Source organism: Sminthopsis crassicaudata, chromosome 4 (assembly GCF_048593235.1).
Source record: "Sminthopsis crassicaudata isolate SCR6 chromosome 4, ASM4859323v1, whole genome shotgun sequence".
In the NCBI taxonomy this organism is placed as follows: domain Eukaryota; kingdom Metazoa; phylum Chordata; class Mammalia; order Dasyuromorphia; family Dasyuridae; genus Sminthopsis; species Sminthopsis crassicaudata.
The window spans coordinates 150,056,689-150,078,323 of NC_133620.1; the positions used below are offsets into that span (position 1 = coordinate 150,056,689).

A 21,635-nucleotide genomic window follows, 5' to 3' on the forward strand; every position below is an offset into this window, starting at 1 on the left:
TAGAATTTAGGTTGGAATCCAAAGCACTTGACAACTAGTTTAACCTAATTTCCTTTAGGTAAGTTATATAAAATACTGGTGCTAATCAATTAATCCATAAAGAGCCTATAATATACTAGGCATAATATTAGATCATAGAAGACAAAAATAAACACAATGAAAAAACTCCTATCAATGTGTGTAAAAATGAAACGAGTTTTAGAGAGAAGGTTGGGATTATTAAATTTCCCCTAATTTCTCTGAAGAAAACCAGCCCATTCTCCTCCAATTTAATTCCAATTCCAATCCATCGGTGAAGTATTTGGGAAAGCTATGAAAATTGATGAACTAGCTCTTTGTGTTGTCCACCCAACTGCAGACAACAAGGAGTCTTGATCCATTTGGTTTGTATTACATAAAGAATTAGGCAGAATTACTGAGTGATTATGGATTTCATTTTAGAGATTCTGCATCATCAGGGGATTAATTAAATTAGCACTAGAATTACCTAGCTGCAAAGCAAGAAGCAAAATAGTTTCTGAAGAAATAAGATTGCAGAACACCCAGAAGGTTAAAGGGAAAGACATGAGTGAAATACTGGATGCTACCAAAGGAAAAATGGCATAAATAAAGTGATATTTTATAAATATGAAACTTGGTGGTTTTTATTGATTTTACTTTTAATTTATGGGAAAAAAAAATAACTATTTCCAAAAGGGAGCATAATAAGAAAAAAAAAAGAAGACTATACATGAAACTGAAAATCTATTATGTACGACTTGCTATATTCCTTTTAAATATCTGAGAAAGTTATCTTGTAAATAGGTTTTGTTTTATTTTTCTCCCCTCCCCAATGTGCTGCTTGGCTTCACTGAAATACATTACCCTCCCTCTTTCTTTTGTATTATTTATTGGAAGGGTGACTCACTCAATAAAAGGTGAGAAGGGATATAATAAAAAATGAAGGTCGGATCAAAAATAAGACTTAGAAATAAAAATTTTTAAAAAGAAAAATGTACAAATACAAAACTGGAAAAATGATTGAACCACACTTAGGGAAGTGGAAGAAAATGGTACCTAGCCTATATGACTCATTGGTATTCACTCAATGCCAAGAGAATCCTGGGATTACCTCCTACAGAGATGTCAGAAAGACATGAATAGCCCCAAAGGTTCAGGAGGAATAGCTGGCTAATAATATGCAACAATTGGGAACAGTATTTGTAACGTGCTATAACTTAGTAAGAACCTAACAAGTATTCATATCAGTATGATCAAAGATTCACTAAGAATTGATATTAAAGTAAACATAGGTAGTAAAGACAAGTAAACTATTACACAATTTCATTCCTAAACTTGCATAAATGGTTACAAATTATAGGTGCATTTTCATGAAAGGGGGAGACAAAAAGAGAAGAAACAAACCTCTAATGTATGGCATTTCCCACGAATTCGATTACAAAGAAGCTGATAGTTTTCCAATACAACATTCAACTCAGATGTTAATTCTTCACCACCAGATGGCACTTTTGCAGCTAACAACTTGATGCTGTCTTTCAAAATCTTCACTCGCACCTCCTTCTGCAACACATCCTCTTTTGCTCTCTGGCAAAGAGAGGTTTAAATATTAAGAGGGAAAAAATAGGTAAAACCACTTCTCCTTTCCACAACTGTTTTATAATTTTTTAAAATTTTCTTTCTAAACTTTAATTAGAATATTAATATTTAAAAGTTATCGTAATTGACTACATTTAAGGCATTTTTAAAAAATACAAAGACAAAAACAGTAAATAAAGGACTGTAAAATCTGATATTCAAAGGATATGTTCTCCTACAAGGATGAATAAATATAAATCTGAATATCAATCCATTCTTCTCAATAACATAATAACAGAATGCAGGAGTTTTTGCCAAAGCATTTTTCTTCATTCAATGGACTTTTAAATTTCAAAAACATTCCCTAAAAACATTTGAAATGTAAATACTAAATTTTTAGTATTTAGTATTCTGAAATAGACAGAATGTAGTTTTCTTGACAAGAAGTACGTTTCAATCAGTTGGTCCCCTAAGGATCACAGTAAACTATCAGCAGAGGTACTGACCACCAAAGTCATGTTAAAAGGCTATCAGAAACACCTTAGCATTCATTTAATCCAATGCCATAGTTTGATGTTTAAGGAAAGTTAAGCTAAGAAACTGAAGGTCATAAAGTTCATAAGGTTAAAAATCACAGTCAGTATTGACCCATATCTTCTAATTTTCCATTGGACCATGTTGTCATTAAAGATAAGAAAAGAACCAAATGCAATTAAAAGGTCTTCACTTAAAATTTTGTCATTAATGTAAAACATTAACTCCATAAATAGTAAAAAATACCAAATAATCCCTCAAATCATTATATCTGATTTATAATTTCCTTCTTTCTATTTGCATCTGAATACTGATGATACATGATGAGAACTTCTAACATTTCACACAAAACTATAAAAGACATACAATAAAAAACTGATACAAGAGGAAGTCAAAGGTTATACTTTTTCCCCCTTATCTCTCTTTACCCTAAATTCTTGCCCCCATCCTGAAAAGAAAGATGTCTCATGACATCTCTGAATATTGAAAAATGATATCATTTTTGAAATTTTTTATAATCTAGCTTCACTGTAATTTCCCAGTTTCATTGGAAAGAAACGTGCCAAAAAAATAAAAAGGAATAAGAAAATTAAATGAATTATGTCCACTCATCTGGACAATTAATTTCAATAATTTAAAAGCTATCAGCACAATGCCAGTAAACCAGCAGAATCAAGCTAGAGTTGACTCCTCTTAAAATTTAAGCTAACTTCAGATATTCTTGATGATTCAAAATTCTTTACATGCCTTTTATAAAAAGTAAGTGCTTCCCAAGGGCATTTATATCAATAAGCAAAGTACTTGTTCCAACAAAAGCTAAGACTCTAAGCAACAAAACTAATTCTACCGACAATGCTATTTTCAGCAAAGGTACTGGGTGGACGTTTTCTTCACCTTGTACATTCAGGCAGATTAAATTTTGGCTAAAAAGAGTCACTACTTGTTCTCAAGTGTATCAAAATGCCCTTTAAAGTCATAGTTTCTGTGTCAGCTAAAACACTCAAGGACAACTGAAGCAATACTTGAAAGCTGGGCATCTTGCCCAGAGTATTTTTTTAAAGTGCACTGAACAATTTACATAATACAAACTTGAGGGAAATAAATACTGGAGGCTTTCTCGATGTCAAAATAGTGTTCATAGGTTCTCTTGCCTTACCAAATGACACAGAGTCTATCAATTAAACTAACTAGCCTGAGGGGTCCCAGGCATTTGGGGGAAAAAAAAAAAAAAGGAATGAAAACAAACAGAAAAGGCAAGTTGTTTCAGTTATAAAGAAAAAAAAAGAAAGATCCATGAGACTAAAGATTAGAGCTGGATTCTAGAACACAAACTCTTGTTCCCAGAAACAAGTTATGCTCATCCCCAAAACTGAAAAAAGTGGCCGAATTCCAATTTTCATATTATTATATTCCTACCTTCATTTCTTCAACAGCACTCTCTAGTTCTTCTGGTGATTTGTATTCAAAATCCTTTTCTAAATACTCTTCTTCGGCCTGAGTCATCCATTCCTGCATCTCAGCCAAATCTTTCTTCAGATTCATAGCTTTTTCCTGACTTTCAGATAACTTATTTTTCTGAATAGCAATCTAGGAGAAAGTTGTTACAAAAAGATTTTTTGTAATTTTTAAAAATTATCTTGAAACGTTGCATTAAAAATCACACCATAAAACATGCACAGACTATTCACTATTCTGTAGCAATGACAAAATATAATTTCTTCAAGAATATAACACAAGGCGTTATATTCCCAAAGGAAAGAACCTAGTGATAAAATTCCTGTATTGGCAACTAACAACTCTAATACTGTAGTAAACTATTAGACACTGAAAAATGTCCTGAAGATAATTGGGAAAAGTGGGGATAGCTTGAACAACCTTTCTCCTCCTGCCATTTTTTTTTTTTTTTTTTTTTTTTTGGTGATTGGGTATAATTTAGATAGAATGTTCAAGTATTATTGATTTTTTTAACTGTATTTTTTTATGTTAGGAATTTGCTGGAATGCTTGATGTAGAATGGGAAATGAACAAAATGAAATATATCTAAATTATTACTTATCCCAATTTCTCTCCCTTTTCCAGACAACAATTTAAATAGTATAAAATTAAGAAACACAAACATGAATGTCTGATTTTGTCCAAAGTCCTTTGGAAAACACAACGTGGTAAGAATTCACTTCACGGAAACAAATATGTAAGTACTTACTTTGTCCTAGATACTAGGGATGGTAAGACACAATTAACTATATTACAACTTACAAAATGATTAAGTATGTAATAAAGAAGAAATTGAGGGGCCAGAGAGGAACAAGGATGAGACAATTCTTAACTAGTAGAATAGAGGGAAAAAAATTACAGAAGAAATAGCACCTGAGATAGGCTATGAAAGAAAGATAAGCCTTCAAAAGGTAATGAGAAATTGCATGTACATGCGTGTGCAGATGTGTGTTCCTAATTGTTAAGGTATAGAATAAGGAAAAAGACGTTTTATTTTTAGGAGATTTTAATATGAGGATATTTGTTCATTACAAAGATCACTTTGGCAAATATTCACACATTACAAAGGAGAATAGTTTGATGAAAGAACAATAGTTTAGAAGTATATTATAACAGTCCAGCATAAAAATAATAAATTAAGATAACAAAAGTGAATTAAGATAACAAAAGCAGAAATGAAAAGGAAAGGAAAGTTTGGGGGCTTTGTTTGTATTTTTCATTAGGCAGATTATGATGTTTTTGCAAATGACTACACATGTGAAGATGACGAATAAGATAAATGGATAAATAAAAGATGACAGGAGAGCACATAAATGGCATGGTATTGTCATCAACTTAAAAAATTATATTAGAATGAAAGATAGATTTAATGGAAGAGATGATGAATCTGAGACCTTTTCAGTTTGAAGTATCAGCAAAACATCAAAGTAATAGGTAAAGGTGAGTACATAGACTTGAGAATCAAATTTTAAAAGTCAATCAGAAGAGAAATCATAAGGTTCAAAAGAGAAAATGCAACCTAAAAAAAAAATCAAATTTTCAGAATAACATGAAAAAAGCTAGAAGAAACAGAAAAAAATTATACATTAAAAGTAACTACAGAAGCAAAAAATATCTAAAAGTCATATATAAAGTAGGAATTATGACTTCAACCAGAAAATACTCTTTACTAATCTTCACTTTTAAAATTAAAAAAGATAAATGATAAATACTTTGTAAGATATTGTTCATAATTAAGATGAGCCAATAAAGTATAATGATACTATCTAAATTAATTTATTTATATGGTGTCATACCATTTAAACTACCCAGGATTACTTTAAAGAAATAGAAAGAAAAAAAAAATCTTCTGAAAAAAGAAAACATCAAGTATCCAAAGACAAATTTTGATTAAAAAGTAGGAAAAAAAAGGTTCTAGTAGTGTTGATCTCAGATTTTACAGCAAATTAATAATCATCAAGATAACGATATTGGTTAAAAGACAGACAGATTTAGCAATGGAATAGATTGATTAAGTAGGCAAAATCAAGAAACAATCCAATAAAACGCAGTAAAACACAAGGATACTAACTACTTGAGTAAGAATTAACTATTAAACAAAAACTGTGGGAAAAGTAAACTTAGGTTTACAACTCCCTCCTACATCACAAATCACAATAAGCCCTAAAAGGATATTTATTTAGAAATAAAAAGTCACAGCATAAATCAAATGATAAAAGAAAGTGATACTTTTGACAACAATAAGCAAAGAATCTATTACCACACAAGAGACAGAGATGATCATAAAAGATAAAACTGATAATTTTGATTATATAAAAATATAGACTGAAAGTACAGAAGAAAACTCACCTTTGTAAAGAAAATCAATGTGTGAGTTTACTTACCTTGACTATGTTACTTTATCATAAGAAAGGAATTAGAAGCAAGGTGATTGAAATTTGGAGGAAGGAAGGGAAGGAAGTGAAAGTTTAAAATGTAAAGAAATATTGGATTGGAAATACAATTTCCAAAGCAATTTTTTAAAAAGAGGACTCATTTATAAAAAAAAAATTTAATAATAACATTTGCGATGTTATACATCTGGAACCACAAAGTTGTTCAGAGACTGAAGAAGGGCAAAATACATTATGCTATAAATGGGGCCATAAGAAATGACAAAAAAAATAATATTTTTCAGAAAACTGGGGACATTGATAAGAACTAATGCAGAAATTCTGATAGAGTTAAGATAGAAAATTCCATCCACATCTACAGAGAGAAGTATGGAGACTGAATGTAGATCGAAGCATAGGAAAACAATTTTTAAAAAGGTGAAATTACTTTCTCCTGGTTTTTCCCCTTTCAGTCTGATTTTTCTTGCACAACATGACAAATATGGAAATATGTTTAAAAGGATCACACAAATTTAACTCATATCATAATGCTTGCTTTTGGCAAGAAGGGGAAGTAAGGACAGGAGGAAGAAAAATTTGGAAAACAGCATCTTTCAAAAATGAATGTTAAAACCTATTTTCAAATGTATTTGGAAAAACAAAAAACTATTGGGGGGGCAGGAAGAACTAATGCAGTGTTTGAGGGATGCCTTGGCATTTTTTATAGAGAATTAGACTTCAAATCAGAATTACCTAGTTTTAAATCCTTTCCATGATCTATACGATCTAAATGATGACCTATCACTCACACTTCATTGCTTCACACAATTCTCATTAACCAAAAAGCAATTTATATAGTAATAATAACTCTAATAAATGCAACAGTGACCCAGAATTCCACAAAACAGGAGAGGAGAGAATGGGAAAGAAGAAAAAAGGGATAATAAATATTTATTGACTGAAAAAATAAAAAATGTTAAAAACAATGAAGCATGCTAAAATCCTGTCAATTGCTAAGTAAGACTGTACAATTATGATTACAAAACTTACTTGCTTGCTTAGTTTCTCCCACTGTGTCTGATAGTCCACAAGCATACCCTGCATCCAAGTTTTAACTCCAGCAACTGGATGGCTTCTTAGAACAGACTCTATTTCCTTCATTTCTTTGAGGGATGAATCAATTGTTTCCATTTCATTAACAAATGCCTATGAATACAAGAAAAACACTTGTTTATGAAAATAAAATCAAAAGTAAAGGAACTTCAATAAGAATTTGAAAGGCTACACAGACTACAAATAGGCTTGTCTTTTTATTGTCAATTCATTCCTAATTTGTTAAATATTAAGAGTGTTCTTTAAAATTCTGTCCCTTATTTAGTAGGCACAATTATTTCAATAAATGACAAAATTTTTAACACTTTTTTTTAAAAACCATAGGACTATATTTTTGGAGGACATTTCCTAATGAGAAATTCCTCATAATCACACCACTGGATAGGGACTAAACACACTCTTGTCTTCCCAGACTATGGATTTATTGGTGACATACAGTACTAATGGAACTATAGCTGCCTAAATGGAATGTAAATAATTCTCCCTTACCAGAGAATTGTGAAGCAAAATGATTAAACAGTATATAGTAATTTAAGAAAATATTCACATTTATATGTTATTATTATAAATTTAAATTGAAAATGTCTTACAAAAAGTCCAATTAATATGCTATGAAATATCAAAAGAAAAAGTTAGTTTCATTATGATAAAAGTGACTTATGGCTTGCAAAGTATCTTTTACTTTTAATTATAATTTGGTCATCTCCATAAACCAGTGAAGTAGGTGCTTCCTATTTCCCATTTTCCCATTTTACAGAGGTGAAAACTGAAGAAAAAGAGAATTTAAGCAATTTGCCACAGTCCCAAACCTGGTAATTGTCTGAGACAAGATTCAATCTCAATTCTTTCCCACTCCAAGTTTAGGATTCCAAGTCCATCTAAAAAGCCAAAATAAACTTCCTCATATATAACATGAAAAGGTTGCATAAAATGACCTATAAACTCCCTTCAAGCTATAATTCTTATAAACTGTTACTATAATTACAAAATCTAAAACAAAATTTAGATATGTCTTTAAAAGTGCTTTCAAAATACAATATTCCTCATATTTGATGAAGGTGATTCGAATTCATAATTTCATTAGGACAGAGAAAAATTGGTTTGAAAACTTCCACACATTCCACACATCTGCAATCTATATTCTTAAGAGAGTTGTTTGAAACAATGAAGGATAAGTGAGAAGTCATACAGATAGTATGGATCACGGAGAGGACTTAAAACTAAGTAATTCTTATTTGAAATCTAATTCTCTATGCAAAATGTCAAAGCATTCCTCAAACACAAATGTTATAATTAATGTGAAAATTGCCCAAGTCTTTTTTAAACTATAAAGCCAAGATAATTTAACAAGGCAAAATACTTTACCTATGGTTCATCATCCCATACATTAGAAGCAAATCGTAAGGAAGATAAAACAAAACATTATTATATGAGGCTCCGAAGATCAACAAAACTCACATTGCATTGATCAAGCTGTCTCTGAAGCCCTTCAGAATCTCCTTGGATGATCTGTTCTTTCATCAAAAAATCTTTCACCCCTTCCATCCACTTCTCAATGACTTTAGAATCAGCCTAAATCAAACACAATAAGGAAAGGGGATATCAGTGTTAAACAAACTCCTACATCTATCTCATGACCAATTGCTATTGAATAGATAAATTTTAGACAACTTTAATAGTATCATTTCCATCTATTCTTGCTTCCTTTTGCAAATTATCCACAGCAAAATTATTTTCTTCATTCACAAACAAGCTCTTTTCATGTCCAAATAGTTACAAAAATAATGTATTTTATTCCCCAAATGACATACTATCAGCTGAACTTATCAGTAAAATTAAAAGCTATGTTATTAAAAATATATATTATAAGTGTAAGCTATTATGTACTTATAAAATTTATGAACGTCTCAGGCCTTTTTTTTTTTTTAATATAGCAACCTTGGTTAATGGCAGTTAATTTTTTTTTTCATGCTGCTATTTGAGGCAAATTATTGTAAAAATATTTTTACCTTTTTTTCCACAAATTATCCACACCAAGGGATGAAATAAATAATGAATGCATATAATAATAAATACCGCTTGGCACCTTTTTTTGGTGGTTGGCACTGAATAAGCCACTCCAAGGTTAGCAAAAATAAAAATATCAATTTGTTAATAAATCAGTCAACAAATACATAAAACATATCAGACACTGTGCTAGGCACTTAGGATACAAGAACAAAGACAAAAGCAATCTCTCCTCTCAAGGAGCTTACATTCTGATAAAGAAGAGAACAAGTACATATCAAAGTATATGAACATAAATTTAAAGTTAATAAATACTCTAAGATACTCCCAATAGGAGTAGCTTCTCTCAGAAAAGTAAAATAATCAAACAGATAAGAAGCAAGATTTTGAATTTAAATTTAAATTTGATATTTCAAGTCTCAGCATCTTTAAAAATAATTACCCCAACTCCCCTCTAGAATATGTTCCTGGAATTTAAATTTACATAATTAACAACCTAATCTATAAAAATCTACACACACACACACACACACACACACACACACACACACACACACACACACACACATACGGAAGACCCTGAAGCAATTAGCCCACTCTCTAATACAGTACCATAAATCCTTTCAATACCATCTCTGACATGTGATCAATATTTTGACTCTAATTTTCCATTGGCAGATAGTTTGTCACAAAATAATTGTTATTTTGTTGGATAAATCTAATGCTTTAAAATATTGTTTTTACATTGTTATGAAATGTATTTTCCTTAAGCTCTGCTCATTAATTACATATCTATATTTTAAGCATTACTGATGTGTCCTGTTTTTACATTATAAACAATTATAGATTATTACCATTTTATAAGAGGCATCTTATAAACAAAGTAAAACAAGTAAAATGCATAATAAAATGACCTCGTGAAAATGTATGCAATATTTCACATCTATTTTAATGTATTTTTTCTCCAACTCCTAAATACCATTAAAAAAAAAAAAAAGAACAGGAAACAAATTTCTTGTAACATATAGTCAAGTAAAACAAATTCCTTCAATGATCACACAGGGAGTAAATATATATAAACACATATATCTTCAGATGAAAACAATGCTATCAGTTGTGAAGTTTTTCTTTGTTTTTGGTTTGACTAGGTAGATTTCAGTTTCACAGATTCAATCACATTTAAGGCATAGCTAGAAATAATACCATGAAGATTTTCATGTTTCCTCATGTTCCCTAACAGGCTGCCTATGAATCTGAAGAACATAAAGTATTATTCCTCCAGAGTCACACAGAAGTGGTATTTCTAAACTTTGTACTGCTCCCTAACATATCTGTTATTTAATCCAGAAGTAAAACCTAGTATCTCATATTTAGTATGCTGCTGGCCAGTCCTTTTAAAGGGAATCCAAAATTAAAGCAAATCTGAGTAGCTTTCAAAGACAAAAGGAGTTAAGTAGGAAACATGAAAAAAACCAAATAACTGTTATGGAGGTTTTCTTAATTATTTTTTAAAATATTCACATAAATATAAACCATATCTAGGCCAATTATTTTAGTCCTCTCCAAAAAAAGTATTAAATTATTACACAAAAAAAGAATAATTTGGTACTTAAGATGAATAAAGTCACAGTTTCATAAGAAATTATATAAGAAGGAAGGAAATGTGAGAAGTAAGGACTTTTTAAATGCCTACTGAGTACAATGTGTCAACAATTGTGCTAAACACTTTACAAATATTATTTCATGTTATCCTCATAATCATGGAAGGTAGTTGCTATTATTATAACTATTTAATGCCTGAGGAAACTAAGGCAGACAAAGATTCTATGATTTATCTAGGATTAAAAAGCTAATAAATGTTGCAGTCAAATTTCACTTCCAATCATCCTGACTCTCAGCCCAATGTCTTATTTTCTGTACAACCTAATTGCTTCTAGGTCATTAATGTATATAAGTGTCATTATCAATGCTGTTTTAAATCAAGATGTGCTCAGAACCAAACTGACTTTAACCCATCGATTTATGTTGGAGAAACAAGAATGATATTACCTTTCAGATTTAGTGTTAGAGGAAAAAACTAGAAACTTAAAGGAATACCCATCAACTGAAGATTAGATAAACACATTATGGGATATGATTGTGATAAGAATACACTGTATTAAAAATAAAATGACAAAATCGATCATTTCAGAGAATCTAGGTAGACATGTATGTATTCAGACACAGGATTAGGAAAATAATCTGTATGACATCATTGAAAAGACAAAAACTTTTAATGACTAAATAACTGATAGAACAGACATGAATCTAGAGTACCAATAATGAAGAATGCTACCTACATCTCTATTTTAATCCAGATGATAATGTAATATTGCACACTGAGTCATAATTATTGGATGTGATCAATATGGATTATTTTAAAATTTCTAAGATAGTTTTGTTTTTCTTATAAAAATGGAGGAATCACTCCCTACCCCACCAAGAGGAAAGAAACTAAATGCTGATCAATTGAAATTATACACACACACACACACACACACTACAAACATATAATTTTAAATAAACTTAAAAAAGGCTTTTTACTATAGAGATAGCAGTGATACATGCCAACTAATCAAATTTTTTAAATTGTCAAGATTCCTAACATATTATTCATGCTAAGTAACAGTTTTTAAACTTTTTTGAGTTAGCAGACCCATTAATCTTGTTTATGTCAATTATAATAATGTCTCTGAAATGACTAAAAACATGGTTAAATATAAATAAGCTGGAATATCACTATGCCATAAAAAACAATGAATACAGAAAGTTCAGAGAAGTATGAAATAATCTATATTAACTGATATATAGTGGAGAAAAAAAGAATCAGAAAAAAGCCTTACCTAAAATGACTGTAGCAATATAAATATAAAGAATCAACCAAACAAACAAAAAACCCTAAAGGTCAGATAATTATGATCTTCAAAAAAAAAAAAAAAATGTACCTCCATCCCATCTTTACAGAGGTAGGGTATTAAGGAGGTGGAACACCACATATAGCATCACATACAATTACTGTGTGGAGTGACTTTGCTCAACTACATGTTTTTTCTCTTTTGTTTTAATCTTTGTTATAATAGACAATAGATTAGCCAAGGAAAAGGGATTAATATGTATATATAAATATAAATGATTTAAACAAAAATACACGGATGTGTATTTTTTAAAAAAAATACTGTAGCTAAAACTGGTAAGATCCTGAATGGTATGTTGGGCAGAGAGAAACTAAATTGATCCCTCAGGCAAGCAGGGAAAAGGCACTGATAGAGATCAATTTAGCTCCATTAATTTTGGGAGGGTGTGTCATCTAGTCAGAAATCCAAGTTATGTCAAACCTATCCTCTTTAAGGATCTCAAGAAGTCTCACCTTGCCACATCCTGTCAGAAATCCCAATCATGTCCTGGAGGTTAAATTTTCCCTATAAAATCTACTTATGGGCCATCCCATGACAGCTAAATTCTTTTGGGTCACCCTGCCACATCACTCTGCTTTGTGGTGTCTTTCTCCTTCCCTCATGTCACATGGTATTTCTCCTAAATCCACTATGCTTCTCAACTTATCACAATTCAACTCCTCATAACTAACTAACTTTTTTAGAGTGCTAAGTCCTTCCAGGAACTTGTCTTTTATATACTCTCCCACTCTGTTTCATATTGAACCATTCCTACTGTCTATTATAGCCTTCATTTTATCTGTAACCTATTCCCCTAAACCTATTCCCCAAAGAGAATGGCCACTGTGAATTCTTCACATTACCAAGCCCCAACTTTTGGTACCTACCATTATTTGATGTCACCATCACCCACATCAAAATTCATAGTAATCTGAACAATACAAATCCTTTAAAATAGAGAAGGCCTTAGAGTTCAATAACTAAAAGAATAAATCTTAACAATACAGACAAGGCATTTCAAGGGTTAGGTACTCTTTGTCCCTTAGAGAATTCTAATGATGTCTTCAAATATTCAGCAGAGAGATTCAATATTATACTGTCAAACCATTTTTGTCATCTACACAGAACATGATTCAGAAGTCCAAATAAAGTAGTACTTATTTTGATCTGACTCCCTCCTTAGAATAATTTGAGGTTAAATTCCTGGCATTTCTTTTGCTCCTCCTCCATCTCTTGGAATTCCTATAAATTTTGATTCTGGTTTATGCAGCCAATTGCTAAATAGTGGATCTGACAAGTGAAACCACAGTCAGGAGCTCTTAAAGTGGTGGTGAAAGTGATCATTTTTTTTACATTATTTTAGAGTATTTATTGACTACAAAAATGTTGAAAAGAAATATCCATATTAACAAAGGAGAGCTAAGAACAATAAACTTTCTATTCTGCTGTGGCAACATCAATCCGCTAAAATATACTTAAAATTAAGACTTAGGCCACACTTGCATTTCAATAAAACATGTTCATTACTTTGTAAAAATGCATGAAAACTAGTACATAACCAAGATATAATAACAAATGACATATTTATTTTTTCTTAAAAACTGATAGACTCTTCAATATGATTCCTGTCAAGATGTTGGTATAACATCTATGGCTAAGTTTCTTCATTTAAGGAATTAAATACTATCCAATAGTATCAAATCTAAATTACAATGTACTACACAACTCAATTATCAAAGAGACCAGAAAGAATCTGGGAAAAAAGGATCCAGGGTAAGTCAAATTCTTAACTGAATATTTTCAGCAGTGGAATTACAGAGGATTTCTAGTGGTAATGTTTTTCAATAACTATTTAGAGATATTCTAAAAAATAGTACTTAGATACTAAAAGAGGAACAACCCCTTTAAAAGTTAAAAAAAAAAGAGAGAGAGAAGCACCATCCCATTAGATGCCTAAAATGAAAAGATATGATTTTATCATTCAGAAGCAGTTACATGATCAGACATCCTGTAAAATTATGTATTAAAAAAATATTTATTTCTTGAAGTCAAACAGGCAAATGATATACACCACCATCCTAAATGTATAAATGTACAATATGATGGATGAATACAAATATCCAATCACATTTTTCAATGGTTATTCTACAAGGCTGAAATAATACTAGTATCTGGCAGTAAGGTAGTGCTATGAACAAAGAGCTCTGAGCCTAGAGTCAGGAATAACTAGGCTAAAACATTTATTAGCTATGTGACCATGGACAAGTCATGTAAATTACTATTTGCCTCAGTTTCCCCATCTGTAAAATGGGAATGAAAACAGCACTTTTCTCCCAGGGTCATTATGAAATGAATCAAATTAAATCATTATTGTAAAACTAAAAGTTTAGCTCACTGTCTGGCACATAGAAAGTGCTATGTAAATGTTATTCATTATAATGATTACCTACTTATTTAGAATGGCTCCTGGATTCACTAGATTAGAGATAATCCACATTCACACCAATCAGTGATCATTCTCAATATCACTGATTTATTGGTTGAGATTTGTATAGAGTGGTCTTTAATACATTATTTAGGATGCTGATCTGAAGTGAATATCTTTCATTTTTTTAATTAAAGTTTTTTATTTTCAAAACATATGCATGGATAATTTTTCAATATTGACCCTTGCAAAACCTTGTGTTCCAATTTCACCCCCTTTTCCCACCCCCATCCCTTGATGGCAAGTAATCCAATATATGTTAAACATGGTGAAAATATGTGTTAACTTCAATATATGCATACATATTAATACAATTCTCTTGATGCACAAGAAAAATAATATCAAAAAAGAAAAAATGAGAAAGAAAATAAAATGCAAGCAAACAACAACAAAAAGAGTGAAAATGCTATATTGTGGTCCACACTCAGTTCCCACAGCCCTCTCTCATGGCTCTCATCATAAGATCACTGCAATTGGCCTGAATCATCTCATTATTGAAAAGAGCCACATCCATCAGAATTGATCATCATATAATCTTCTTGTTTCTGTGTACAATGATCTCCTGATTCTGATCATTTCACTTAGCTGATGCTCTCCAGGTCACTCTAAAATCATCCTGCTGATCATTTCTTTCAGAACAATAATATTCCATCATATGGTCACATCTTTCTAACTGTCAAAGGTGATCACTGGATAAGCTACATTTATCTAGTTCCCCATAGATTTCTCTTTCTTGAACTAACCAGATCTCAGCTTTAATAAATATAACCATGAGAAAACAATGATCATTTTAAATGCCACCTTGATCACTCCATAATGTTTCCTGAGAGATTGCTCACTTCTCATTCTAACCACTTGCAAACCTCCACCAACTAAGCTACTATTTCTCTTATTCTAGTTAAGCTAAACTCTTTCTTGTTCTCATTATTCACTACTTAGCTGATCTTGAGCTCTTTCACACAATCCCTCATCTCAGCCAGCCATTATCTATTCTTGCTCAAAATCTCTAATGTGCATCTCAAGTTCACCTCCTCTATAAAATCTTTCCAAGAAAGCAAAAATAAAAAGAAAGAAGAAAGAGGAGGAGAAAGGAGGAGGGATGAAGGAAAAGAAAGAAGAAGAGAGGACAGAGGAAAAAGGAGGAAGGGGGAGGAGAAAAGAGGAGAAAGGAAGAGAAAGGAGGAAGGAGAAAGAAGGAAAGAAGAAGGAGGGGAAAGGAGGAGGAAGGAGAAAAAAGGAGAGAGGAGAAGAGAGGAGAGAGGAGAAAGGAAGAGAGAAAAGGGAGAAGAGGAGGAGAAGCAGAGAGAAGGAGAGGAAGAAAAGAAAGAGAACAACAACAAGAAGGAGCAGAAGCACTTTTTGATGAGTAAATGACATGCATTTTGCAAGCAAGTTGTGAATCCAGTTTTAAGTACATAATTAAGATGGTGAAAAGAACTAATGTCAAGAAGTGAAAAGTAAAAGCTTTACACATTTTAATTACTCTTTTACAGTATGACTGAGCTTAAATGCCTAACAAAGTTCATATTTACCTCAAACACTTTCAGTTTTGGAATAATTTCTTCTAGCAGATGAATATCTTTGGAGACTCTGGCCTTTAGCCCATTCCACTTTTCTTGAACATTCTCAAACTCTTGCTGATATTTATTTTTTATATCATGGGGTGCACATTGCTCTAGATTCTTTGTGTCTTCTGCAAGTTTATCCAGTGAAGATTTCTGATCTGCAAATATTTCTTCAAGAGTCTGAAATAAAGGAGAGATTATGATTATCTGTAGCCCTCTGTTTTTATACATGTATTGTTATTTAACAAGAATGGGGATTTTCTATAGATATTTTGTCAAAAAATGACACACTAATAAAATAAACATGATTAAAACAAAATACTGTGTTCAAAGTGCAATGTTAGATGCTAAGGCTCAAAAAAATAACAACAGTCCCTATCAAGAAAGTTTCTGCTGAAAGTATGTAGATAAGGAATTTTAAGAGGGAAATCATTTAAGGGAATCAACAGGCCCAGGCTTTGCATAGGAAGGGACATCAGAGCTGAATCTTGAATAAAACTATTGATTATAAGATGAAAAAATAAATATGGGAATGAATTAAAGAGATGAGGGAGAGTCACTGTTGAGATATTACATGCCTCATAGTATTTTAAATGCCAAGTTAAGTTTTTATTTTCTCCAAGAGGGAACCACTAAATATTTTTCACAAAGAGGAGTGATATGGTCAACTCTGGGTTTCAGGAATATTAATTTAATGGATGTATGAAAAAAAAAAGAGTGGAGAGTAAGAAAGTAGGACACCCAAAAGGAGATCAATGAAGGATTGCAAGAAAGCAGAGAATAAGGTTTAAACCAGAAGAGTGGCTCTAAGACTTGAGAGAAATGTGAGAAGGGTTGGGAAGGGTAAAGAAATAAGTTCTCAGGCATACACAACAGTTCTGAAATGAACTGAAAAGAAAAAAATCTGATGGAGCTAGATCAGTTGACCAAGGTAGCCAAGCAAGAGGACCTCCTCTTTTGAACCATAAGTCTGAGTGCCATTTAGAGAATTAAGTTAAAATTTTTAAACTCACAAAACAAAATAAATATAAATGAAATCTCATCATTAAACTTTGCAATCTTTTCTATAAGTCTGCATAAAATTTATGCTTCTAAAGTACAGCTTAAACTGTACTAAGCCTGGTGATATTTATATAAAATCTAATATTAATCTAACAATTTAAGCTCTGCAAAACACTCAACATTGGTTGTGGGCATTTGATCCTCAACAATTTTATGAAGAAAGCACTACAAGAAATATTATTCCTAACTTACATATGAGTTAAGTATAAGAGGGGTTACATGATTTGGCCCATGTTCACAAAACTAGTAGTGACAATGACAAAGCTCAAACCTAAATCTATGCTAATGCTAATTCTGGCATTCTTTCCATTACACTTAATGAGTTCTGTTTTTGAAAGACAATTCTGAAAAGAGTGCTAATACTTTGAAAAAAAATAAAGATTAGTAAGAAAGTAACAAATGCTGACCATATTAAAAAATATAAATTATACTTCTGTTTGTGACTAAGGTCCTATCCTTCAGTAAATAACTACAAAACACAAAGACCCAAAGATCAAGAGAAATGAAAAAAAAAAAAAACAAAGCATTAAAAAAATACATTTCAAATTATTTCATAATTTAAGATATTAAGAATGGACTCAGGTTTTAAAGATCTAAGAAGTCTTACCATTTTCTCTTGTAGGGCTTTCTCAACTTCTGAAAGGTCATTTAAAGTATTGAGAGAAATATGAACTTTATTTTCTGATTCATTTAATACATCCTTCACTGTCTTCAATGTCTGTAAGTAGTCATCTCCAGGCTGGCTCTTCTGATCTGTGTATTTTAGAAAAACTTAATTTAAGTACATATTAAAAAGTTAGTATTCTTTCACATATTTCAATCATTTTGTGTTCACTAGGCAGATATTCACTACCTGTGTGAACAATTTAATTAAAACTAGCACAATGTGTAAGTTTGAAATATGCATATTGCTTTAAGCCTTACATAATTTCAGATACCGAATACTGAGATCTCAATAATGATGAACTTGTCCTAAACTTTTTTTCTTTAACTTAAGACTTCTCTTTTCTCTTCCCTTTCCCTCATAATAAAGCTACAACTTTTAAAGCACAAAAAATGAAGCATATATATTACTAAAATTGTAATTGATCTCAGTCATATAGACAAAATATCACCTACAAAGTAACATGAACCATTCTCAAATTCCTTATTCCTGGTGACTACCAGTCAATTCTAAGATATATGTGGAATGATGTATAATGATATTAAAAATGCCTGAGGCATGAATTTCATTAAGCTCTTTTTTAAAAGAATGAACCAACAATTTGAGTACAAAAGAACTTTCTTTTAAAACATAAGAAGAAGCAGCCAATAGGAACTATAGGTTAAGAAATGAAATACTAACCTTTACCCACTTGTCCATAACAGGTACCAAAGTCTACTTTGCAAGAGTCAGCTAAGAACTAAGAGCTGTCTGCCCATCACTTCTCATGCTTGGCCATGAAAGTTCACTGAAGAAAGAGATCTGACCTACAACTACAAAGCCTTGTCCCTAAGATAGGAAATATAATCCATTTGCCAAACACAAACAGAACTATTCATTTCATCCCAGATCTGTCATCACCACAAATAAACTTCATTAAAAAAAAAAAAAAAAAAACTAGCACTGCAATACCAACACACAGGCCAAAGCAAGAACTGTAAGAGCTGGTGAGAGCTTATGAGACACCTGCATGTTTACATTAGAAACAATTAGGGAAAGCGCATTCTCCAAGGATATTTTTCTATAATTTGTGTACTTCAATGGATTTATAAACTCTTTAATGCCCTAAAAGCCAACATTAGTTGATGAAGTCTTAAAGAAACAATATTGCATAGTTTTAGTACCCCTCAAATATAAATACATCCATTTTTTTTTTCAATGAAAACAATGAAACCCAAGAAAAGGGAGATTAAGTACAGTAAACTTGACTATAATGGCTGAAGACAACAGACAGGTAACATGTCATTAGCAAACTTTGTACAGCCAACTACAGCAGTGTGAGAATAGGTTTCAGACTTTCCTTCCCCTAAAACAAACACACACCCATGACCAATCTTAGTCTTCTTTCTACTACTCTTGTTAAAGGACAAAACCATATGGAAAAATGGCTAATATCCCTCCAGAGGAAGGCAACTGTGAGAGAAGTGTGCCTTAATACCAATTAGATGCCCCTCAATCTACAGTGGAATAAAAAGACATAACCTGAGGACATGGGACGTCATAGAGATTCCTTCCTCATCAATATACTCCTCAAGATCCTACCAGGATTAACAAGGGCTCAATTGTATGGCTCCAAACAATCAACAGAGTAATAATAAATAATAAACACCATTTATATAAAGTCTCTTATGTGCCTGAATTTAAGTGGTCTATAAATAGTATCTCATTTTATCTCCAAAACAACTCTTAGAAGCAAGAGCTATTACTTGCATTTTAAAGATCAGGCCAACAGCACACATCTAGTGAGTGTCTCAGGCCTTATTTGAACATAGATCTTTCTAACTCCAGGTGCTTTGTTTTATCTACTGCACCATCTAATTGCCCCAATCCCCTTAATTCTAGTACCTTCCTCCTACTGAAGAAAATGATTAGAAAGGGTATTAAATAACAACAACAAAAGGCAGCTTATACCCTTCTTAAGCATACCACTAGGGCTCAGATTGATGGCCTTACAACTTTTCCCTGCCCTAGGAGGGTGCAATATTTGCTCATGATTCATATTTCCCCTTTTAAATTTGAAAATGGGTGTATATGCTCCATTGAAAAGCACATTTGGATTTGAAGTCTGGGACCAGAGTTAATATTTTGGCTCTGACACTTGCTACCTATATGTGGTCTAAGTTTCCTCATCTATCAGGTGTTGGACTACATGATTTTGAAGATTCCTTCCATTTCAAAGATCATGATCGTAAATGAAGTACAATAGCTATTTGTAATTTTATATATTGCTTTGTTACATGTTCAATGTTTTTGTGTTAAAATTTTATAATAAAACTGAATATATCTGAGTAAAATACAAACTAAAAATAAGACTCCTTTCCTCACTGTATTTTTTGTGAGATTTTTAGTATAAAAAGAATACCACAAAGTTTGGGGGGAAACTGCCTTAAAATGTGGGATTTTCCTTATAAAAATGTATTTCATCTTAAAGTTGAGGTCTTTGTTTTGACAGGGACTATATCTCCTTTAAAGTATCTGGGCTTATTCTAATTCTTTCCTTCTTTTTTTCTCAATTGCACTTTATTTTTCCAAATATATGTATGAAGGCAATTTTCAACATTCATTTTTATAAGATTTTGTGTTAAAAATTTTTTCTCCCTCTCTACTTTATCTAAATCCTTCCCCAAGACAGCAATTTGATACAAATTATACATGTACAATACTTTTAATCATATTTCCATATTTTTCATGTTGTGCAAGAAAACTCAGACTGAAAGGGAAAAGAAAAAGCAAATAAAGAAACAAATAAGAGGTGAAATACTATGTTTTGATCGACATTCATATTCCATAGTTTTCTCTTTGAATGCAAATGACATATTTCATCTTAAGTCTATTGGAATTGTCTTGGATCACTACAGTTCTAATTATTTCCTAGCCAATTATCCTACATTAAGCATGGCTGATTGATTCAGAATGCCCAGATTCTCTAGACTACACTTTGGACTTGATCTTAAAAAGCTAAGGTAGAGAATTCTAGAGCTCTAAACCCCAAAATAAATTAGTGATTATGTTTGTAATATATAATATATAATTAATTATAGTAATATTAAAATGAGATGCCTATCAGATTTGCTAATATGAAGGAAAAGGAAAGTGACTTATGTTGGAGGAAATGTGAAGAAATAGGTTTACTAATGTACTCCTGGTAGAGGTGTGAAGTACCCTGAAGAACAATTTGGAACTATGCCCAAAAGGTTAAAAAGCTATGCATACAACTTTGATCCAAGCAACTGCACTACCAAATCTGCATCCCAAACAGATAACAGAAAAAGGGGAAATTACTTGTAATAGCTCTTTTTATGGTGGCAAGAAATCAGAAAAAAAGGAGAGATGCCCACCCACTGAGAAATAATTGAAGAAGTTTTAGCATATGACTATTAGGCTGTAAGAAATAACAAATATGAAGGTTTCAGAAAAACCTGGTAAAACTTATGAGAACTGATGCAAAGTGAAATGAGCAGAACTAAAACAACATTATAAAGGAATACCGTATCAATAATTGACTATGAAGAACTTTAGCTAACTTAATCTATACAACAATCTATGCCAATTACAAAGGATTCTTGAAGAAAAATGCTATGTACCTTCACAGAAAGAGCTGATGAATTCTGAGTACAATTTAAAATATATTTTCTTTCACTTTGTTTTTCTTGCTTTTTTTGTAAATTAATGTGGAAATATGTTTTGTACGACCTTCATATATATCACAGATTTGTATTTCTTGCCTTCTTAATGGCTGTGAGGAGTGGAAAGGAGGGAAAGCATTCAGTACTGAAATTAATCTTTTAAAGG

General features: G+C 31.6%; 1 protein-coding gene across 1 annotated transcript in view; it reads right to left on the reverse strand.

The window, feature by feature from the left end:
* The window catches only part of UTRN (utrophin), a 533,723-nt gene that overhangs the window by 385,071 nt on the left and 127,017 nt on the right, over window positions 1-21,635 (reverse strand). Inside the window, 6 exon segments of the mRNA XM_074309622.1 lie at window positions 1,405-1,584; window positions 3,526-3,696; window positions 7,026-7,181; window positions 8,547-8,660; window positions 16,046-16,258; window positions 17,748-17,893. Coding sequence (XP_074165723.1) covers window positions 1,405-1,584; window positions 3,526-3,696; window positions 7,026-7,181; window positions 8,547-8,660; window positions 16,046-16,258; window positions 17,748-17,893 — 980 coding nt within the window.